The 22,943-nt window shown below is 36.0% G+C and overlaps 1 protein-coding gene across 2 annotated transcripts in view; it reads right to left on the minus strand.

Moving 5' to 3' along the window:
• The window catches only part of LOC136409952 (myelin transcription factor 1), a 116,120-nt gene that overhangs the window by 30,546 nt on the left and 62,631 nt on the right, over nucleotides 1-22,943 (minus strand). For both annotated transcript variants that reach the window (XM_066391815.1, XM_066391816.1), the window contains exon 3: nucleotides 11,565-11,614. In XM_066391815.1, the coding sequence (XP_066247912.1) occupies nucleotides 11,565-11,576 (12 nt within the window). In that variant the 5' untranslated portion in view covers nucleotides 11,577-11,614. The remainder of the gene's footprint in view (nucleotides 1-11,564; nucleotides 11,615-22,943) is intronic.

Below are 22,943 nucleotides of genomic sequence, written 5' to 3' on the forward strand. Positions count from 1 at the left end.
CTACAAATATGAGAATCCAAAAAGTCCAAAGGGATATAACCCTTTATAGCCACCCTTTAATATTAGGATCCGTAGCAAAGAAACCATTTGATATCTGCAGCAATATTATCAAAGTTTATGCTAAAATTGCACCTTTATCGAAATGTTTGTTAGTGATGCTAAGAAGATCCGAAAATTAGATATCCAGATTTGGGTCCATCAGCACACAACAGGGTGGCAATCAAAAAAGGGCAAACAAGGACCCAAAACTTTTTTCATCCGGAGGCTTTTAGAAGCAGCAAGCACGCTGTTTTAAATACATTATACTCAATGGTTAATTGAAAATCCACTTTAAAGTTATGCGCGGCTTCTGGAATTGCAATCAACGATACAATTTCCACATTTTTAAATCTAATTTTAATGTAATGAGAGGATGCGGATACAAGGGAATGGCGTCGAAAAAAGGAGCACGTAAAATATAGAAAGAATGCTAATTAATTATTCCGAGGAGTTGCTTGCGAAGGGTGATTAGCATGCCGGATTCGGCTGAGGTTTCGAATCGGGGAACGACGGATTAACAATTTTAAATATTTTAATAAAAAATTACTGGTGGCCTCTTGAGGCGCTCCAGGAATCCTGAACGCTTTTGGGAATTATCGAAAATGTTTAATTAGGTTTTCATATGACCAGGCCCTTTCTGCATTCCCTGACAAAATTATAGGTCACCCCAATTTTTTACGGTAATTGATAATTTTGATAGACAAGACTTTAAAATTATTTTAGGTTTTGAAATATTCCAAATAATAAACAAAAAACAAATTTTTGATAACACGAATTTATTTCTGGTTCAAATACAAAAATAAAATGAAATTCCAAGGCGATAGAAATATAAGTCATATTCGGTTTTTAATCTTAACCTCATTCAAAACCCAGTAATAATTTAGTTTGGAAATATTAAATCCCTTCTATTATTATTTATTCGCTATTATTTAGTGCAATTAAATTCAATTAAACAATTCTAAGAAGAAAACTGTTGTCGGACAGTGAGAAGAAAGTTATTGAAACTTTACACGAAAAAAATGGGACAATTTCAAAAATTACTAGAATTTTACATCGAAGTAGGCACGTTATAAGAAATTTTGTTGGACTGGAGATGATTATGGTCGAGAGAAGAGCAAAGGCAGGCTCATGGCAACAACTGTCCGGGAAAAGACAGCAATTGTATGCCAAGCAATTCTACATCAAGCATCCAACCCTGCAGCTACTCACTGCAAGGGAAATTTGTGCAAAAGCCGGAGTAATCAGAAATATCCAACGCATTTAGTAAAAAGCCAGAAATTTAAAGCGATTAAAACTGAAGACAAAACTTCCTCTTTCAAAAGTTAACAAAGACAACAAAAAGCGATTTGCAAATGAACATGTCTCATAGAAAAAGAAATGAAGACAAGTTGTTTTCAGTAATGAAAAACGTTTTAATTTGGATGGTTCTGATGGTCCTACATTATTTTCATGATTTATGGAAGGAAAAAATATTTTTAAGCAAATGTGAACTGGGGGAGGAGGTATCATGGTTTGGACTGGGTTAGGGTACTACCGAAAGACTGAATTCGTATTTTGTTCGGCAAAAATTAACGCAAAAAAATATATAGAAGTTATTCTAGAACCAATCTTTGAAAGAGGAGAAGAGCTAAAAAGAGGGAGGTTCATCTTTCAGAGATAATGCACTTGTTCACAAGGTGCGAATAGTAAAAAAAATTTTTGAAGTCAAAAATATTTCAGTTTTACCTCGGCCAGCTCGATCACCAGATCTCAATATTATTGAGAATTATTGGGAAGAACTTTCTCGAACAGTTTGTGCACAAGAAAAACAACTCCATAGAAGAACTTAAGACTTGCATCATAGAAAAGTGGGCCAATATTCAACAAAAATACATACAAAAACTTTTTAAATCGCTTCCAAACCGATTGGTGGAAGTCTTAGAAAACAACGGGGAATCAACACACTACTAAATAGAAAAACTATACAGGTAATCAGCACATATAGAAAGGTTTGCCTATGTTTTTGTTGCCTTGGAATTTTATTTTATTTTCGTATTTCAATCAGAAATATATTTGTGTTATCAAAAAGTTGTTTTTTTTGTTTATTATTTGCAATGTAGTAAAACCTAATATAACTTTAAAAAGTCTTATCTACTAGAATTAACAATTATCGTAGAAAATTGGGGTCGTTTATAATTTTGTCAAGAAGTACATGTGGAGAAATTCTTCACCGAGTTCCATCACAAGATATTTTGCAATATGATGCAACACGAAGAAATGCTGCGACGCCAACCCAGGAATCTAATAATGTGATGACTATGAATCGTTCAGGTTATGACCTATTTGTAATTGTAATTATGTAATTTTTTGCTTTATTTGAAATCCATTTTTTGTTTACGTCGATATGGAGTACTAGGAGGAGATTACCTCACCAGCCTTTTAGTCGATTAGCTACAAAAAACTAAGTCTAGAAGCCATATGGACGAGTGAGTTAATATTGGTAATAACACGTTCTAGATATGGTTCTCTCTTTCAGAGTAGGGGGTTTAATTTTAATTATTTTAATTACTGTGATGAATGATAGTACTCTCGAACTGTGGAAATTAGTAAAAAACTATAATAAAGTTGGGTTTATAAAGTTGGTGGAATATGGAATTAACATATTCTAAACGAAAGTGGTTTTCTATAATAGACATCCTCACTATAATGTGCAATTTGCGTGATATTTGGATGACAACCACAATAAAGCCATGAAAGCTTTCATAGTTTAATAAAGGAAAAACATTACGAACTAATTGTAACAAATTTCACAAATAAGTGGTCTAACATGTAAACACAAATTATGAATTAGTACCATATTTCGACATATATTTGATTACACCCGTATTTTGCAGTATATCAGACAGTAAAAACTGTAATTTTAGTGTCTTAAATGAAGCCTAAATGGCAATAAATTTGTTGCATGAATATTTCAAGTTGTGACACAAAAAGAACTTAGTTCGCGTGAATAATTTAGAAAAAAACTTTTTTCCGGGCCCGTTATTTGCCCTGGCAATTTGTTTTCCCATAGGGGTGTGGAAATGTTACATTAATATGTCATTTTACTTATCGATTCTCAATCACGGGACCGAATTATTTATACAAAAATTACCCTCAAGTAACAGTGGAACGAAAAAGCAATGATATCAATAATAGACCACGGCACATCGAAATATAAAAATACTAATTTTAATTTATATTATCGAGATTGTTGACCATTAAGGAAGAAATTAAAAGCAGGCATTGGAAGTTTTCTAATCAACTTTGGTGGGAACAAAACATGCAAAACAACTATAAATATTAATATAAGAATTTGAGGTTAAATTTAAAGTCCCCCCTGTCTGTATTCAGTCCTTGTTTCCATCCACAATACGTTTTTGTCCAGCACGCTGGAAACGTCCCTAAAGAGCTAGTTGTCTTCATCACGACGTTTCGTGTATTAGCACTGGCCTCGAGGAAGGTCCCCAGTTGTCTTTTGGTCCCTGACACTCACTCCATCACCATTTGTTGAGACAGTCGAGCACGGGGACAAATCGAACATTACGATAACACGCAAATGTATGGCTTTCTAGAGGGCTCTAACAATGAAAAGTCGAGATTAAGCTGCAGAGAAATAAGTAAAAAACGATATAGTGTGTCTAAGATGAGGATGTTAATACAAGGAGTAGAAACTACCAGGTATACCGGTATGAAATGAGCGTCAGGATATAAATGTCTCGATATAGGACATTTGTTGTAAACAAACCTTTTTTTGTTTGCTTGGTTGGTATACAAACTGACAAACATATTTAGTACAAATCAAGTCCTTGAACAAATAACACTATATTATTTCATTGTGCCAAAAATGTCGAATTTTGTACCACAAAATGATGATTTGCGGAAAGCATTAATTTTTTGCTTTCATTTGAAGAAAAGTGCTGCAGAGTCGCATCGAATGCTTGTCGAGGCATATGCTTTATGCATATGCTTAAGTGATTATGCTTTATCAGAAACAACATGCAAAAGATGGTTTCAACGATTCAGAAATAACAATTTTGATATGCAAAATGTAGAACGTGGCAGACCACCAAAAAAGTTTGAAGACGCCGAACTGCAATCAATATTGGATGAAGATGACACTTTAAGTCAAAAGCAAATGGCAGAAATGTTAAATGTTGCACAACAAACAATTTCTGATCGTTTAAAAGCTATGGGAAAGATCCAAAAATGTGGAAAATGAGTGCCGCATGAATTGAATGAAAGACAGATGGAGAACCGAAAAAACACCACTGAAATTTTGCTTCAAAGGCACGAAAGAAAATCAGTTTTGCATCGAATTGTTACTGGAGATGAAAAATGGATTTATTTTCAAAATCCTAAACGGAAAAAATCATGGGTTGATCCGGGACAACCATCAACATCGACTGCAAAACCTGATCGATTCGGCAAGAAGGTAATGCTGTGTGTTTGGTGGGATCAGAAAGATGTGGTGCACCACGAGCTTTTAAAACCTGGTGAAACCGTTAATACTGTTCGCTACCGACAACAATTGATTAATTTAAACAATGCCTTGATCGAAAAACGATCAGAATGAGCCAGAAGACACGGGAAGGTAATTTTGCTCCACGACAACGCACCTCCACACAAAGCAACACCGGTTCAGGATACCATCAAAACACTTGGCTGGGAGTTACTACCCCATCCGCCGTATTCACCAGACTTGGCTCCTTCGGACTACCATTTGTTTTCATCGATGGGACACGCATTGGCTAAGCAGCACTTCGATTTCTACGAAGAAGTAGAAAATTGGGTGTCTAATTAGTTTGATGCCAAAGAGGCACATTTCTATTGGCGTGGTATCCATAAATTGCCAGAAAGGTGGTCAAAATGTGTAGAAAACAATGGTCAATATTTTGAATAAATTTTATTTTTCTTTCCTTGTTAAAATTGGTGTTCTATTTTCACAAAATAGCGCTCATTTCATACCGGTAGACCTGGTAAGTGTTTTTTCCATCAACAGCCATAACTTCTTTGTTCTCATCTGCTGGCCAAGTCACGATTCTTAAATTTCTTCAATATCATTTTGGGCGGATTCAAAACAATAATTATAATAATGCAATCTAAATCATACCTTACTCCTCAAAGGCTCTGAATCTGAGATATTTTATTAAATCCGAAACTCAACTATAGAGGTTTCATCCTGCCGTCGGGGCAGCTGCTTTCATAGAGGCGCAACTTCCAAAAGAACTCTTAATTAACGACTCCATTGTTCTTCCGGAAACGCGTTTCGATTTCTAAGACGACTTGGGAAGAAAAGTCGGTCTTAGTCGGCCGTTCCCGGCTTTTAGGAAATTTAAGGCTCAATGCCCGTTGCAGATCTCGAGGGCTTTGACTTGACTTTAAATTACTCTTAAGGAATTGGTATTGCAGGACAATACAACACGTAACACGATAATTTCCAATAGAGCAGGCAATTTTTGTTGAATCACTCATATTGGCTTTGGGGGTGGGTTTCCCAGGCATATGTAAGAATTTTGAGTCTTGACCGGTCCATTGAATAAGTGATCTATGGCATGTTTTCCGCTAGATTTGCGTTCCGGTATATGAGGAACGTGTTTACTGAATTGTTGTTTTTATGCTTATTTTCTTCCGGAATCAGATAGTGTGTGTGTGTGTGTGTGTGTGTGAGAATTTATTGCGGGAATGTAGAATTATTAATTTTTACATATTAACGGCATGGAAACGGGAATTGTTAGGGCTTTATTCAATCACTTGAACCGGCCAAAAAGAAGATATTATCGTTTACTCTTTTGTGCTTATTTTCATATATTAGAGCGGGTATAACGCATCATAATGGGCATTTCAGAGGGCGATACTACTCTGCAAATATTTAAAAAGGTTAATAGATCCATAATCAAAAACACATCATTTTCGATACACAGCGTAGTAAATTTTCACATTTTTCTTTTCCTTTGTGTTTTTATCACGTATGCCTTGAGTTAAATTTTTTAAATTTCGTACACTTATTTTTGCCTTAAGAGCCTCTAACAAAATGTCAAAATCGTCAGTAGTCACAAACAGGGAGCTATGTTTTTTGGGTCATGTACTATTTTATGCTTTGTAGCTTTTTTGGAACAATCTGTATGCATTCTGATACCAAGTTTAAATTCCTTCTTTAATTTCTTAGTTTTTTAGTTTCTTGCAGTATTTTCGTCTCTTTCACCATTTTGGTAGAATTTGTGAAAATATCTATGAATGCAAATTAAGAAAGTAAAAGAAGTAAAGGGAAAAATAATCATTCGGCTCAATTATGAACCATCTGAAGCAATTTGCAATGTTTAATTAAATTTCTTACAATAAAAATAAATCTAAACAAAAACAAAATTATAAAATTTAAACACGTAAAATATGAGAATGTGAAAATTTGCCACGTTATATATCGAAAATGGTGTGTTTTGGCTATGGGTCTATTAGAATGTTTTTATCATTTTTCAGACTACTATCGCACCATAAAGCTTCTCTTCTGATTATTCAGGCACGTCGAAAACGATGACACAGAGAACTGTCATTAGTCGAAAATAGATATAATACTGCTTTTTGCACTTCTCTAATACATCTCGTTTAACAAAGATTACAAATTTCCGTATGATCCTGCCTAGCTATAAAAAGCGGATTCCACGACGGCTCGTGAAAGTCGTCAAGACTCTTTGCTTCACTGTTTGTCAATCCACTTAGTTGAAAACTCATGTAATCTCTATATTTATGAGAAAAGAAGAGTCTTTCTTGATCACTATATTTCTCTAACTTCCATTCGCAACCTGCATCAAAAACATACAATAGTTCACTTCTCCCCGCTGAGGCTCATAAACCGACTCTTTAGCTCGAAAAGGACTGTAAAATAACCGCCAATGGCTAAACGGCTATAAAGCGGCAATAATCGCCGCCATTTCGGATGCTGCTAAATCCTGACATCAAGTTTATTTTACGGACTAGTGCCGATCTTTTATGCCAACAACAAACCTATTATACTGAAACAATATTGTAATTATTCAAACCCCTTCTTTGTATATTTACGGCCGCAGGATGAAGTTCTCTCAAATAAAATGTCGGAATTTTATGCGAGACCATTAATTTTTGTTGCCTTTTTGATGTTTTACTTTAAGAAGCCGATTTGACAGGCGACAGGTTTATGGTGAGGAATTAGGCGGTAAATTCCGTTATTTATTGTTGATTCACGAAATTATCTTTGATATCGTCGGGAAGATAAGGAATTATCAGGATCGGCTTTCAAAATGAGGTAACCAATGTGCGATTCTGAATTATTATTGTGCATGTATGTATCCACAATTTTGTGCCATAGAAGGTGATGCATGTACTGCGTTTGATGAGGTATATGGTATTCTACAGCAATACTTAATAGAAGATCTTTGCAAATGGGGAAACGGAAAGAGAGAGAGAGGGGAGGCCATTTGACCGTAGTTTTTTCAAGATTTTCCCCTGATCAACGCATAGATTCCCCCACGATTTAACTTGATAAGAGTCATTTTAGGCTGCAATGATTAGGGATTGCTCCCTACATTCCTATTGTAAGCATAAAGCCCCCCACAACTTAGCTTGATACGAGTTGTTTTATAGGAAATATAACTCCGAGGTATGCATTGAAATCGAAAGTTATTGAATTTTACTCTTCAGAAGACCACAGCAAAAGTAAGCTAAAATTATAATGTTAAATTTTTCTGTCCATATCTATTTAGTTGAGTAAAGATGTCCACATTTTTTCGAGAAGAAATCGGTATACGAAAGCATTTGGTCATCCAACACATAATTCTAGTCTGTAATAAGACCCCTAGATCAATGTATTGGCACTTTAAGTGGAAGATCATTTCCATGGAAAACATAAAATTGACTAATACTGGATCTTATTTGGACATTTCGTAACTTTTGGCAAAACTACTATCTATTAACACCAGGTGGATTTACTTCCCTACGTCCGAAGCATTCCTAAGTTTTGACGAACTGTTCAACTCAAGTGATGTAACTATCAGTCCACTTGAGAGCATATGGAAGACGACTTCTTTTCCTGAACATTCTCAGCAAGATAGACGACAAGTTTTCTCTTCTTCTTTCCAAAAGCAGAAAGGTTTAAAATTTGGTTATTACTTCGCTTTATCACATCAAATTTGAGATTTTTTGTGAAATTCGAATTATAACACTTTCCTCAAATGTGACTCTAAAAATTAAATATGAATTTCTTCGCGAAGGAAATTCCTTAAAACGACAGGTGTACCCTTATCATAATTTTCCAAAAAAGACACTTAATTCGGAGACTTACTGTTTAATCCAGACACAGCAGCCTTCCAAATTGGACCAAAGACAATCTGGAATTATATTTTGATTTGGATTTAGTTATTAAAATATACAAGGAAGAGGAATTAGCCCGATTTCCTTAAAGAGATATAACAAGAAACGAAAGAAGCGGGATCCGGGAGATAGACAGCAAGGAACTGTTGCCAGATTTCCATGCCAACTATAAAGCACATAGAAAAAGTTAGTTTACTAAGAGTAATTTTGCCGCTCATATTATCACAGATTATCATGGATCAGCAAGAACAGAAATTTTCATCCCCCTGCTAGTTGCCAAATTTAGTTTCAACCAAAGTACCGTTAGTGTATTAGTTTGTAGACGGCTACTTTTCTAATAATGTAAAATTGAAAATGACTAGTTCCTCAATGCTGAAACGTTATAAAGTATAAACTAGTGGCAACACTGTGCTGCCGTGGCTGAATAAATTAGTGGTAGAAGTGGGATATAAAATTTTGAATATGAATGGAAAATTTTGCATCCGTAATAAGTCCTTTTCAGAAACAAAACGAAGCTGACTAGAACATATGTAGATGAGACGAGGAGATCTGACGTGGAATATTATAAGTATTAGCCCGAACCGGGGTAATTTAAAATTTTAAAGAGACGGTTAAAACGTTTCTGACTTCTGCGGAAATTGTATTCGCGATATCAATTTAGTCGGCTTAATTCGGATATGAATATTAATGCTTCGATATCTTTCCGTTTGCCAAAGCCAAGCTGGGAATCGAAATCGTTAATGGGATTTTTCCTACTCGTGTTCCCGTGATCATCGTATATTCCTGAGCCTGCATGATCCTGCCTTGACATTCTCTCATCTGTCTTAGCACGCATCACATTACCGTAGATTTTTGCATTGGGGTGGCTGCTTAGCTTATCCTCTAAGTAGGCAGTTACATATTGACGACTTTACAGGCCTACTATACCTTTACAATGCCGAGGACTTACCATATGAACATTGTCCGGTAATATTCCCATTTCAAGCTCAGAGGAAAATTTAAAATGAAAACGAGTTTTCGCTGAATAAAAATTCCTATTGGCAAAAGGATGTCTTGATTGTTCTGCTGCAGGGCGTTTCAGAATTATAAGATCAAACTTCTAGGAAACCTGTGTCCGCAAATGTCTCCGTAGGGCATTACGGTCTTACGGTGCTTTAAGACAGTTATGTGCACAAATGTATTTTACCGAGTTTTAGTACGTTTCATTTTAATTTATTTGTACAAAATAATACTAGAAAAGTTGTTCAAAATGTCATCCTTGATCTTGAATACACTTGTTAAGTACTTTTTGCTAAATGTTTATTTTATCCAAGATTAATCACAAAAATTCTGTGTTGCCACTAATTAGTTTGATACATTCGCTCGTTAATTTTGGAAATTTTAAAAATTTCGCAAAGTAATTCGTCTTTATAGAGAACTATACCAATCAAGAACTGAGAGATATGCATCTAATATGTGGAGCAACAAATTGCAACGCAAAAGCTGCTGCACGGACTTAGCAAGCAACAGTCTGGATACAAAAAGTTTATTGCAATTCATCGACGACTTACTGAGACCGACACTTTGAAACCTCACATGCACGCTACTAGTGCAGAAAGAACGGTCCATCCAAGAGGTTCTTTACCGGGTTGCAGATCACCCGCCAAGTTGCGCAAAGCATGGGTGCAACTAACATTTCCGTTTAGAGGGTATTACATGAATAACAACTTTATCCATCCCATTTATAAAAAGTCCAAGATTTGAGTCCAGCCGATTAAAAGCCAAGAGTTCAGTTTTGTCACTGGCTGCTTCATCAGATTGTCAAGCAACCCAATTTTTTACGTTTTGTTTTATGGACGGATGAAGCCAGTCTCACACGAGATGGAACATTCAACAGTAAGAAAAGCCAAGAAGAAAATCCACACGCGATATTTGCCTGAAGTCATCAGCGACGTTGGTTTGTTAACGTGTGAGCAGTTATTGTTGATGATGGCCATATCTGCTGCCCAATCGTTTAACGGTGCCTATCTACAGATATTTTCTGCAAGACGTCCTGCCGGAATTTATTGAAAACATTCCATTGAACGCTTGACAGCAAATGTGGCTGTAACGTGATGGTGCACCTGCATGCTCTTCTGTTCAAGCCCATCAGTATTTGGATCATCAATTTGTACAACATTAGATTGGCAGAGATGGTCCAGTTCTGTGGCCCCCTAGATCACCCTATCTAATATCTTTAGATTTGTTCTTGTGGGGACATGTAAAGTCTCTGTTTTATGAAACGCCGACTATTGCGATATTTGAAGCCGTTCAAAACGGTTATCAAATATTTGGCCAAGTCCGCAGAAATTATGAACGTCGGTTAAATAGGTGTAATCAAGTTCAAGAACGAAATTTGAACAATTAATCTAGTGATATTTTGTATAAATAAATTAAAGTAAAACGTACTAAAACTTGATAAAACATTTTTGTATATAACTGTCTTAAAGCATCACAATGCCGTAGCACTTTAGGGAGATATTTGCGGACTCGGGTTCTTATACTCAGATGTCTTCCATTGTGGCACTGAACAATCTCTAGAAGTGTGATCTTATAGTTCTGAAACACCCTGTATTTTTTCCGTTTTCCAGTTGTGAGTATGATCACCACATGCACCAATTACCACCAATTATGAGATTTTAATGGGACACAGATATCTACGCCCCTATCACAACAAAATCAGAACACAGTCCGTTTTCAACCGTTTCGAAGTGCGCAATTTCTGCTCGATGCACGTCAATCAAAAACCCTTCGCAAACTCTTTAAAAACCCTCTCGAAATCAAATCCAGTGAAAACATTTTTAGTGAAAAGGTCATTACGTGTTGAGAAGAGCGGCAGCTCGCATCATCGGGATTTTTGTCCGACACTCGAGTGGCACATCCTCGAGATGTACAAAACGTGCCCGAAATCTGATATAAAAATCCGATCCTCGAGAGACCCCGCTGCTCGTCCCAAGTCCATAAAGTTAATTCATGGCTATAACCCTATGCTTTATGAGCGTGCAATTATGTTATATTGCTCGACTCGATAAAGTTTTCTTCACGTCATTATTTTCCCAATGATATTTATTGTGCCTTGAATAAGACAACTTTCTTTCCTTTAAACGCAGAAGTTCTCATCTCTATGACCTAAATAGGAGTATACTTACACTACTTTGCATAACTCTTGAGTGAGATGGCAGTCCACGAGTGGTCAAATCTGCAACGAATAGGCAAGTTAGTTTAATTATCAAATTCAATGCAATGACAAAAAAATGAATTCAGATTTAACCTAACAGTCAGTATATGTAATTAAGCGCTCCAGGATTTACCCTATCCACTGTGGATATTATGTCCCCCTTAATGCGTTTTTAATCAAATCTCTCATTACGGCGGATCTTAATTTTTAATGAAACTTCGGACCTGCACCCTAATGGCTGCTGGCCAGTTTTTAAGGGGTGTTATTCATATTTGGCTGCTTCTCTTTTCCCGACTTAGGTACGTTTATAGAGGGGGATGAAGGACTAGAATTTAATAATATAAGCATAATAAACTTACACATTTTTAATCTTGAAGCTTTTTAATGAGCTGTTTAATTTTAAAGACAGTCAATGTAAAATAGATCAAGTAATTCAGACTGCGACTATGGTTAATTATAAAAATACAGACAATAGAGAAGAGCTGCATCATAATACACAGAACATTATTAAATAAATTGTATTGAACTATTGATTAATATTTAATATTAATATATAATAATAATAAAGACAACAATTGCCATTAATCAAAGTGCTGTCACTGCTGACACCCACCTGTCATCTATCAATCAATATTGTTCAAATTAGACTTACGAATAATTTTGTGTACATTAAATCCAAAGTTAGATTTCTTCAAATAACATGGACTCTGAGAGCAGGAATCCGGATCAGGAAAGATCGGAACTCGTGTATTAATGGACAATTAATAATCTCAATTGTGTTAACGCGCTCGTTTCGCTCACGCGATAAGCCAGCTATTCGTCCGTCTCTTCGTGCCGTCGATTATTAATCGACTTCATTAATACACTTGATGGTTAAATAACTATTTTCGACGGTTTACTATTAAACACGTTTTCAAAGATGTATTTTGTTGTAAACTAAAACGCTCAATTATTCAATTATTTTGCATCAATGTCCGAGTTTATTGTAGGAGGCCAAGTGTACATAAAATCGGCAAACACTCTGTAATTTTAAGAATTTGGCTTTTATTTTACGGACTTCTGTATACTCATACTTTCATATTACTCCATTTTTCATTTCAAAAATTTTAAAGAAATAATTGCTCCATTTTCTGATTGAATAATGGCCACTATATATAAATAATAATTCTTCCAGACGAGTCGCCTATGGTGGTTAAAAACTATCATGTCCAGCCAGCAGTTATTTGTCGGGCATGTCGAAGGGGGAGAAATTTATTTCACTGGAACGTGTTTGTCCTCTATCTTTATTGTCGAGTGAAGCCGGACATTATAAAGTTGTAAAAAACTAATTCTAAAGAAAATATTTTGTAGATACGGACCCAGCAGAGCCAGACGTATTGACAGTGCCGGAGCTTAAATGGCCCCGACTTCCTTTTTAAAGGCGACTTTGAATGGATCCCCCGAATAATACAGATGTCGTTCCCTAATGCTTATGATTTTTGGAGCTATTGATCTGAAACCCTTTCGCAGGGCCTAATATACAAGAGGCAAGCAAACGGAGTTACTTCTCCATGAAAAATTAATAGCATCGTCCAAATTAAATTTTTAATTTAAGAACGAGGTTTCGACAGCAAGAGTTTTATTAAAGTAAAGCCCTAATAACAGGTGCTTTCCCCTTGTAAAAAAGTTGTCAGCCAATATTGAAAGATTCGTACCGCTTGCGTCCACATTCAAATATTAATTAACATTATTAGCACCAGCTTTGCCTTTTTTTCCTTAGAGAGAGTCATAACAGTAAATCATTACGTTCTAATAAAGGCAGTGAAAACTTCAACCTCTTTAGGCCTATTATGCCGGAATCGGTCCAGAAATTATCCCACTTCTAAGTTAGTCAATCAATGATGGCTCAATCTTAAAGAACCATTTTGGAAATAATAGAAAACGATTAAATTGCTCTCCAAGGGTGGTTTACCCGCATTTCTAGGATTGCAGCTCTTACTTTTCTCTATTAATTACCTGAAATTTTATGACATAAAAGTTCCGGTCTGCCGCCTTATAGAGAGATTTTCCATTTAAAATCCAGTCCGGTGCGGCGCGTTTAAGAAGGAGGAATGAGGGTGAGTTTTGAATCAATATTTGATTGCGGGAATTAGTGCTTTATCTGGATTCAGCAGACCTCTCAAGCCGGTTGATGAAGGTTTGTTGATTGTTTGACAGAGGCCGCGGAGACGCGCGAAGAATTAACTAACCTCTCGAGGTGCTCCCGAACGGTCACTTGACCCAAACAAGAGCCAATCAGCCGGACCGAATTCATTATTGATGCCAAGCAGTCAGCGGTTAGACCCTCTTAGCCAATCCTAATTATTCACCAGTACACCTATAACTAGGGCACTTATTGCTTATTCAAAAAAATCCGTTCAAATATAAGTATTTTTGTTTAATTAATGGCCAAAAAAACTAAAAAAAGTCAAAAAGCTTCTTTCTTTCAATGGTAAAGAGGGCATTGGGTTCATTTGAAACACTGGAGAGTGCCTCAATGACATTGTCTCAATGGCGTTGTGATGTAAATCCGGACCAAGTAAATTCGGAGTGCTGTAAAGACGGACAATTCTCCAGCGTCAAACGCCGACCAAAAAGACAAGAGCGTAGATAGACCCGTAATTGTCATATTATTTAAATTTAATCTAATTTTTTAATGATCACAAATAACTCATCTTTACTTAAGATATGAGCTCTCTTTGGTCTTCAGGAGGCAATTTTTAGCATTTTTGAATCTCATTTAACTCATAAGTGCATATCTAACTGCCCTCATTCGGGATAAAACCTGGACACTTGGGGCCACAAATAAAAACCGCACCGACCATATGGTGCCCCTCTGTACCCCAATGTTTTAAACAACCGCATTTGCACGCGGCGCTAAGAGAGCAGTCTGGTGCATATTGGTCTAAGCTCCCTTATGTATGTCCGCCACAGATTCAACTCCTAATTAAGACCGGGTCTGAGGGGCGGCAGGGGACTCGGGGCGGCCAAGGAGGGGTATTGATCAAGCCGTGGAAGGAGAGAGCCACCGAGTTATTATTTGGACGGTCGGTCGCGCATTTGTACAGAATGAGCCAAATTATGGGGGTTCTCAATGAAATTTGTGTAATATTAGATTAGAAAAGTAATTAAGAGATAATAATAAAGAAGTAATAATCTCAGTTACTTGCAATGTGACATAAAAAGGACCTCTATAGCTGTCCTACGTTTATTGTTAAAACTATAAAAATCGGGTTGTAGGGAGACTTCTCTTCTTTCACTAAATCAGTAGCAACAAAACAATAAGAGAAAACCGCATGTGTATACTTTTCCACTTAACGCACAATATACTAACTGACCTGAAAAGGTTCTAATTGGACGTGCGAACTCCTCATTATTATACAAGGTGACCCAACGGGAACCGCTATTAGATGTTTTGGGAAAACTATGAATAGCAACGTTACAAAAATTTAGTGATTTGGTAAGTCTTGGGGCGACCTCATCTAAAATATTTTTAATGACGTCACACTTCCGGTTGTACCGGAAGAAGATGCTTGTTTATTTGAAATGAAACACCATATAGCTTATTACATTTTTGGATTCTACGTTCAATTTTAATATAAGTTTATTAATACGTTGGCTTTCTTAGAATTAATAGTTTTCAAGATAAACGCAAATGAATGTTGAAAGTAACAGCTGCAGATGTCTGCAGAATTGCAAATTGTTACCAAACAGAAAAGTATTTTGCAACTTTTTTTTGTCACAATACTGTAGAAGATCCATACTTTAGTATACTGCCAAATTTTGCCTAATATTTTCTACAGGGTGTCCACAAAAGTAGAGCCAACTTGGACATCAAAACAAGGTCAAAATTTAAAAATTTTAAATGGAACCTTATTATTATTTTGATGTATTATGAAAGTACTTCGAAAAAGAATCTACATTCGCATTTAATTACCTATAGTAAAGTTGCATAACTTTTGGTTAATTTCGTTTTATAAGTTGATACAGGGATAATACATTGATAATACAATAAAATTGAACATAGAATAAAAACATTCAATAATGTATAGGGTGTTCCATTTCAAATAAGCAAGCATCGACTTCCGGTACAACTGGAAGTATGATATCATAGAAAATATTTTAGATGAGGTTGCCCCAAGGGTCTTACCAGACCACTAAACTTTCGTAACTTTGCTATTCATACTTTTCCCAAAACGTTTAATATCGATTCTCGAGGGCACACCCTGTATATTGAGATTGCTTTGGTCGTAAGATTATGAAATTGTTTAACTGTTGGACTATATTCAACAGTCATTGGGCAGCCGCATGCCACTTAAACACAAGCAAAACAAGCGCAGCATGCATAAAAATAATAGCGATAAGTCCTTAGGGGTCTTAGGGGATGTATGCGGTGCTGCGACACCAAGGTGTATAAATAAACTCGTATCGCATGTACCATCCATGGTACCTGGGGTTTGAGGAGGTTATAATGGGAGATGCCATTTTGGATGTAATTAAAAAATCGTGCACACATAGAAAAAGCCGTCCCGTATATTATACCTTAAGTTGGGCAAAAGTTGCCTTTGGCGGATCAAATCTCGTATTGTCTCTAGGATTAACGACAAAAATTCATCATAAGCAAACATAACGATTTAAACTGGACGAAATGATATCTACACGTTAGAGCGGTAATTCCTCACATGCGCTTTGTAAGGCCGTAGCGCCAAGAAATATTCATGAAGACAGTTAGCTGATTTAAACCGAAATAAATAATGCGGAAACGGTGGGAGATTTCTGGAGGGCAATTTGCGCTTTACAAACCACATCACGTAGAAATCTGTACGTTAGAAACGGTGACAACATCGCGCTGATGTCACAAACGGATTTAATTAAAGTGGTGCCGTAAAAAGCCACTGCCGTCTGTTCTCTCCGCCATTGCAGCCAAAGCTAAGTGATAAGGTGGGAGATTTAAGGAAACTTTGGGATCCTAACTTGGAACTTGTCGTTTCTAATTTTAATGTGTAACCGGCGGAATTGTAGACTTGAGTTTGTGGTGGCTTCGACGTTCATTGGAATCATGCTAGACTAATATTAATTTAAATAACTGCTAGTAGGATGTTTAATAAACAATCAATATGTCTTCAGACGGTGATGATGATAAAATGAATTGAAAGAAATTAAGTGTCTGTGCAGTTGACACCCTTTGAAATCCGATTTCCCCGGCTTTTTATAAAGATCCGCTCAGTCAGCGAGGGCGTCACAAATCCGCAAGAAGAGCCACTCCACGTGACGTTCAAAGAAAACCGCTTTTCTCACCCGTCTTTTTTATTTTTCCTCCTCATTCATCAACAGGTATTAGATTAACCTTTTTATACTGCCCCGAGTCACTTTTTTAATAGAGGTCTTTCACGGCTCAGAGTGACTACTAAAGGAGGCTCGAAATTATTAATTTGTTTGCTCACAAATATGTAACTAAAACCTTCTTTCCAGTTCAAAAGGCCGGTCAGTAGTGAGGCCCTTTATGCGACCCTTAAATGTCAATATACCAGCACGATTGCTCTATTTGGCAAACATTCCTACAACGATTGTGTGGGGAGGCTAAATGGATCTTGTTCCACATCACATAATAATTCAATCAGCTGTATCAGGCAATTTGAATGGCAGTAACCGTTTTATACGGTGCTGTTTATCTGTATTAAGGTATTTTCCCGTTTTAATCCCTCCTTTCAAAAGAAAAACAACACAAGCAATTGCCAAAAACAAGTCGAAGCCGTGGCTTTGTTTGAAAACCAATGTGTTTAGGTGAAAAAGGAAGCGAAAAGGATTCTCGTCGTTGAAGCGATGCTTCCTGAAAACATCCTCTTTCCTTCCGGTAATTTGTTGGGCTTAGTTTTTATAAAAGATTTTACTTAAAAGAGTCAGGAAGCTATTGATACTGTAAAGGAAGTCGGTAAACACCATAAGCCACTCAGGGGCTTTATTTATGAAAGCATCAGTGTGTTTTATGAACTCCCGGGTCGAAGCGGAGAAAATGTTTTATCAAATTCTGGGAGATCTGGAGAGATGTTGTATACTCAATTATTGTAGATTATTAATTAAGTAGACCATATTATCGACATTACAACACATTTGCATAAATTTCACAGTTGTGAGCACGCCTCTGGCCCTACCAAGATCAAACACATTCGTGTTCATGGACCCGACCGAATGGCTACTAGCCTACGACATGTAGGCCCACATAAATCTTGCCAGATATTACCATGAGCATATTTTCTGATTTATTGAGCTAATTGGGCTACTTCCACATAGATATCTCGGACTCTACCCGACGGCTTTTCGGAAAACTGCGATAAATTATCGGACATACGTGGACGAAAGATTTCCGTTTTTATCGGCAATAAAAGGGAGTTTATATTTTGTTTTAGCTCTTGTACGTTTCAGTTGAAAACACTCGTAATTTATCTGGAGTCGTGATGATAGTGAAAATACGGTGGTGCTGGAGAAAATATTAATAATAAAAAGTGACATGGTTCTATAAATGGAGGCTAACACTGGATGCCACCAAAAATAAACTCCTACTCTCAAACCACCAAATCAAAGTTGACTCACCAACAATAATAACAGACGGACAAATAACGGAACCAAAAAATGACGTGAAGTACCTGAGCATAACAATCGACAAAAAAATAAAATTTACTAAACATATACAAAATATCAGATTGAAAATTACCAAAAGAACAAACCATTTCCGAATATTAATACAAGAACAAAGGGACCAGCACTAAAACTGTAACAAAAATTTACAAATCAATCTGCCGATCACAGTTAGAGATTAATACATATATATGTATATTAATAACAAATAATAGTTAAAATAAAGTTAATTCGATTCAACAATATTGCTGCTGAAACGTGCATTGTTAAAAAAGTGTCGAATCACCCCCATATTTAGAAAATGATGCATGTGACAAAAAGGATTGGCCATTTGAAAGCTGTATGTCATACAACAGGAAGTTATGCACGGTGTTTTTCGAAGTGGTTATGAATCAAATATATATATTTTTAAATGGAATATCAATCTTTTTTGGAAACGCTGCAATTGGATTAACACAATAAATGGACCGTCCGCAAGGGTAATCACTCTCAATATCGAACGTTATGTCCATTAGTTGCGCTGTTAACTATGAATGTGCGACAAAGTTAAATGCTATCAAGTAATATAAAAATATTTGTTTATAGACAGTAATTGAGAAATCTGACATTGAACTAATTATTTGTCCCAGTTCACGTTTGTTAGAATGAAGGGTAAAATATTAACTGGGTCATCATGTACATATACTACATTTCTTGTTTCCCTTACAGTTCTTTATTTTCACCATTAACAGCTTGGTAAAGGAGATCATCTGACTATGTATAGTAACAACAAATTTGGCATGCCGTAAGTGTACTGAAAATTTAATTGTATAAGTTCTATTTTTCAGCCAAAGAAAAGTTGATCGTGATCAGTTTTGGGCTGGCCCCGTTTCGTCGTACTTGTAGAAATGGAAATATCAGGAAATTATTATCATGTAATCAACGAGCAACACCCAGTTCCGCCTCCATTTTTCAGTTTTGGCACCAATCAGATCAGCAGTATCACAAAACCAAATAAGAAAATAAACAAATTCCTGGCAAATTAGCTCCAGAGGGTTCGTTTCCGGGTTTCCAAAAAAATTTTTAATTGCACGTCAATAAAAATCCCGCTCGAGCCGAGTCGTTATGCATGCACGAGCGACTTAATCACGAGAAAGCCAGCCAGCCATTGGCAGCCGTCATTGCACAGCAATCTGGAGGGTGTTCAATCAGGAACGCTATTCCTGAACTTATCTCGCTTTCCTGTACTTAAAAACCTATATTTAAGAAGTTAAAGTTCCCAATATTAATTGTGGAAAACGTAGAAGGGAGCTTTTCCTTGCCTAAAGGATTCGTTACTTGTAAAAGATTTGCAGTAAAAAAAAATGGGAGTACTCTGCTGTAGTTCATGAATGAGGTTTCATTTGTGTCGGACGTCAGGGTCGCGCTGTTTTATTACTCGTTCGCGGCTCATGAATTAGCAAAAGAAAACCAGACGGTGGCGGCAGGCGCTCGATAATGCCAAAAATAATTAATTACTTTCGATCGACCCGAATGCCAGCCAATTTTTCAATAAAGAACTGTCAGATCTCGAGAAGACTAACGAACTAGAACCCCTGAATACTTTCGCCCCGGAGGAAAACTCCCCGAAGGGTAAATTCGTTTTAGAATTTTCTCCTAGTCATTAACGCGATTTTATTAGCATCTTAACGAAGTGACGGGCAAATATTTACTCTTGAAAGTAATTTTTTTTAACATGTTTTTGATCGGATGTGAACCACACGTAGGCAGAGCCCTCCGTGCTCCACATTCGCATAAAAATTTCTTTTTGAATACTTTTCTTAACCAACTCTCCTCTTGGGGACTTTTGCTGCATAAGTTGTTTCTAAATACCTTAACAACATTTTAGAATATATTCTCCATAGATGACGTTCATTATTGTTTGCCACTGTTGGATGCCATCAGTGCTTTCATTGCTTCTAGTACAAACACGTAACTTTTTATTTACGTCACCAAATGTAACGATTGGGAAGTCGCCTTACGTAAAATGACAAACCATACAAATTTAATATGTTAAAAAAGGATAAAGAAATGTTTGAATGTCTAAACATAACATTATTTTGTTGCATTACTGCCGCTTAATCTGTTGACGTTTCTCGGTTGACCTGACAGCTAATATTCTGAAAGCGTCAATTTGCGTTAACTTTTGATATTTTTGGTGTTTTAAATCCTTATTTTCTTTATTCGTCTATTAATGCGGTAAAAGTCTGCTCTTTTAAAAACTAAAATAGTGTTCCTGGTTATTTATTATCAGTATTGTTACTGTTATTGTTGGTATAACGTCCAAGTTCGTAAACAGTCAGCGTAAGGAGCTTCTAGCGTCCCGTATCAACTATTTTGAAAGAGAATTGTCAAGATATAGCTATAAAGTTTTACGCCTTTCTCCATATCATTGTGTTTTCAACCCAATGGAATTTATTTGGGAAATTGAGAAACCTTACTAAAGCAGATACATCGGGAGAGATGGATGTTCAGAAAAATAGTGCTTTGAATATGTGGTTCCAGGTATATGGAAAAATTCTATTCAACACGCAGAAAAGGAAATTTTGGTTTAACAGAGAGAGGCTGTTTGATAGAAAAGAAATCTCACCCGTAGTTATTAATGTTGATGGTTACTCAAGTGAATCAGAAATTTCCTTTAAATTAAGTATGCTTTTTTAAGTGTGTTTATTCAGAACATTTTCTCTCAAAACGCCCACTGACCCATCATTAACCAAATTAATATGCCTTGAGATTTTTAAATTTTTTAACCATAAAGATTATTACTATTATTACTTTTTTGTTCATTGGTATGATAAGTATTTGCTTCGAAACTAATAATACTGTTAAATGCTAAATACTAATAGCGTTGCACTAATACCTGACAAATTCCTGGAACATATTGATTTAAAAAAAATGGAATCGGTGCTGATATGAAGCCTGTGACGCAAATAAAAAGTTACGTGATTTGTGCTATAATTAAATTTCATAGCTGTTCTGTGATTTGGCCATATTTCACATACTCCATGATTAAGACCATTTTGGAATTTAAGGTTTTCTTAACACCAGCAATTGGTATCAAATTAATTTACTACTGAATCCAAGTTATTGTCGAATATATTATGGAAAAAGATGGAAATAGGCGATTTAAAATGAAATCCATAATGAATCTTCCGCGGAAGATGCATCTGAATAGTTTAATAAATCCCCCTTTGCCTTCGGTACTAATATGATTTATTTTGGTTACGCGGTGGAATTTTCCGACTTTAGAGGGATGAGATTTTATCTTAATAAGATCAAGCAGAAGGCTTTGACGTAATTTCGAATAATAACCGCAGTCAGTAGATAAAGCTTCCCGGATTTTGGGAAATTAGGACAAAAATGAGTGATGCCATTTAACCTCTTTGGAATCTGATGAAACAAATCATTGGCGGAGGATACATTTTTCAACAAATAGGCAAATCCTGTGCCCCCTTTATGTATATAACTTAGCTTTGAATTTTAAAGAGCATCCTACCTAAAGCCAGACACTTTCAGGATGGAATTCCAATTTAAAACCTGAAAAATCTCCGACCAACGATTAAAAAGGCAATAATGGCAAATTAATTCAAAGGAACAATGTAAACAGATCTCGTTTGCGGGGTATAAATCTTGAAAGAGATCAAGTGTTTGCACGGGGAAAAGAAGAAAGTCGTTTTAAATATCAGCTGATAATTTAATTAAGCGATCCCCCTAAACGTCGCTTTAAGTAAAGGCAAGCAAAAAAAGGTAAAAAATCTTCTTTAAATGTTCAATGGCGGGTAATGTTTAAATCCTTTTCAGTTCTAGCTGCCCAAATTTGGTTCTGGGTGTATGCTTTTTGTAGCTTTAACATTTAAAGAAAAATCAAAAAGAAGAATATGGAAATCTTCCCAACGTACCATCTAAAGAAATTAGTGGGCAGGAAGTTATCGAAGTGAAATTTAAAACAATTTTATAGGAATTTGTTCAGATCAGGAAAGAAACATGCAGTGAAGCAAAAAAAGGTGATTGAGACAATAGAATATTATTAATAATGATGTAATACAAAGAGGATGGGAGACAAATATGATTTAACACTAGTTGCCAAATATCTGCGAATAATTACCACAATGATGAAACTAAAAAGAAGTAGTATGATTATTCGTTATAAGAAAAGTGTTTCGCGTATTAAATAATTTGTTTAAAAATTGCCATACCACTTGAAGTATTGGGCAAAATTGAGATACTTGGGACAAAATTACTATTTCTTAGTTATGTGCTGCGGGTTCAAAGACAAAATAAAAATTACCATCTAAAAGATACTTTTCTTGAGAGTTAGAACACTGTGTGGTTACTTTGATTGGATTATTTTCCTAATGTGGACCTGGCATTTTTTCTAGTTCTCCACTAACTTTTAAAAAAAGTTATAGTAGTTTTTGTGTTTTTCCATCATATAGCTTAAAAACTTGCAACGAAAATAACAAAATCTTATTTCTGCCTGGTATCTGGGGATAATTCGTATTTATTTCTTTTTTACCTTACCCTCTTTTATTGTTAAGTGAATTTTAAGATTCCTCGCCCTTGTCTGCTTATTTCCTCATTTTTATCAGACATTCTTTGGGTGCCGCTTTGAGTAACGCTGATCTACCTGATTTCCTTTGTTATAAAAACCGGCGTGTTCTTTTATGTGGATTCTCGG

Source organism: Euwallacea similis, chromosome 7 (assembly GCF_039881205.1).
Source record: "Euwallacea similis isolate ESF13 chromosome 7, ESF131.1, whole genome shotgun sequence".
NCBI classification, from domain to species: domain Eukaryota; kingdom Metazoa; phylum Arthropoda; class Insecta; order Coleoptera; family Curculionidae; genus Euwallacea; species Euwallacea similis.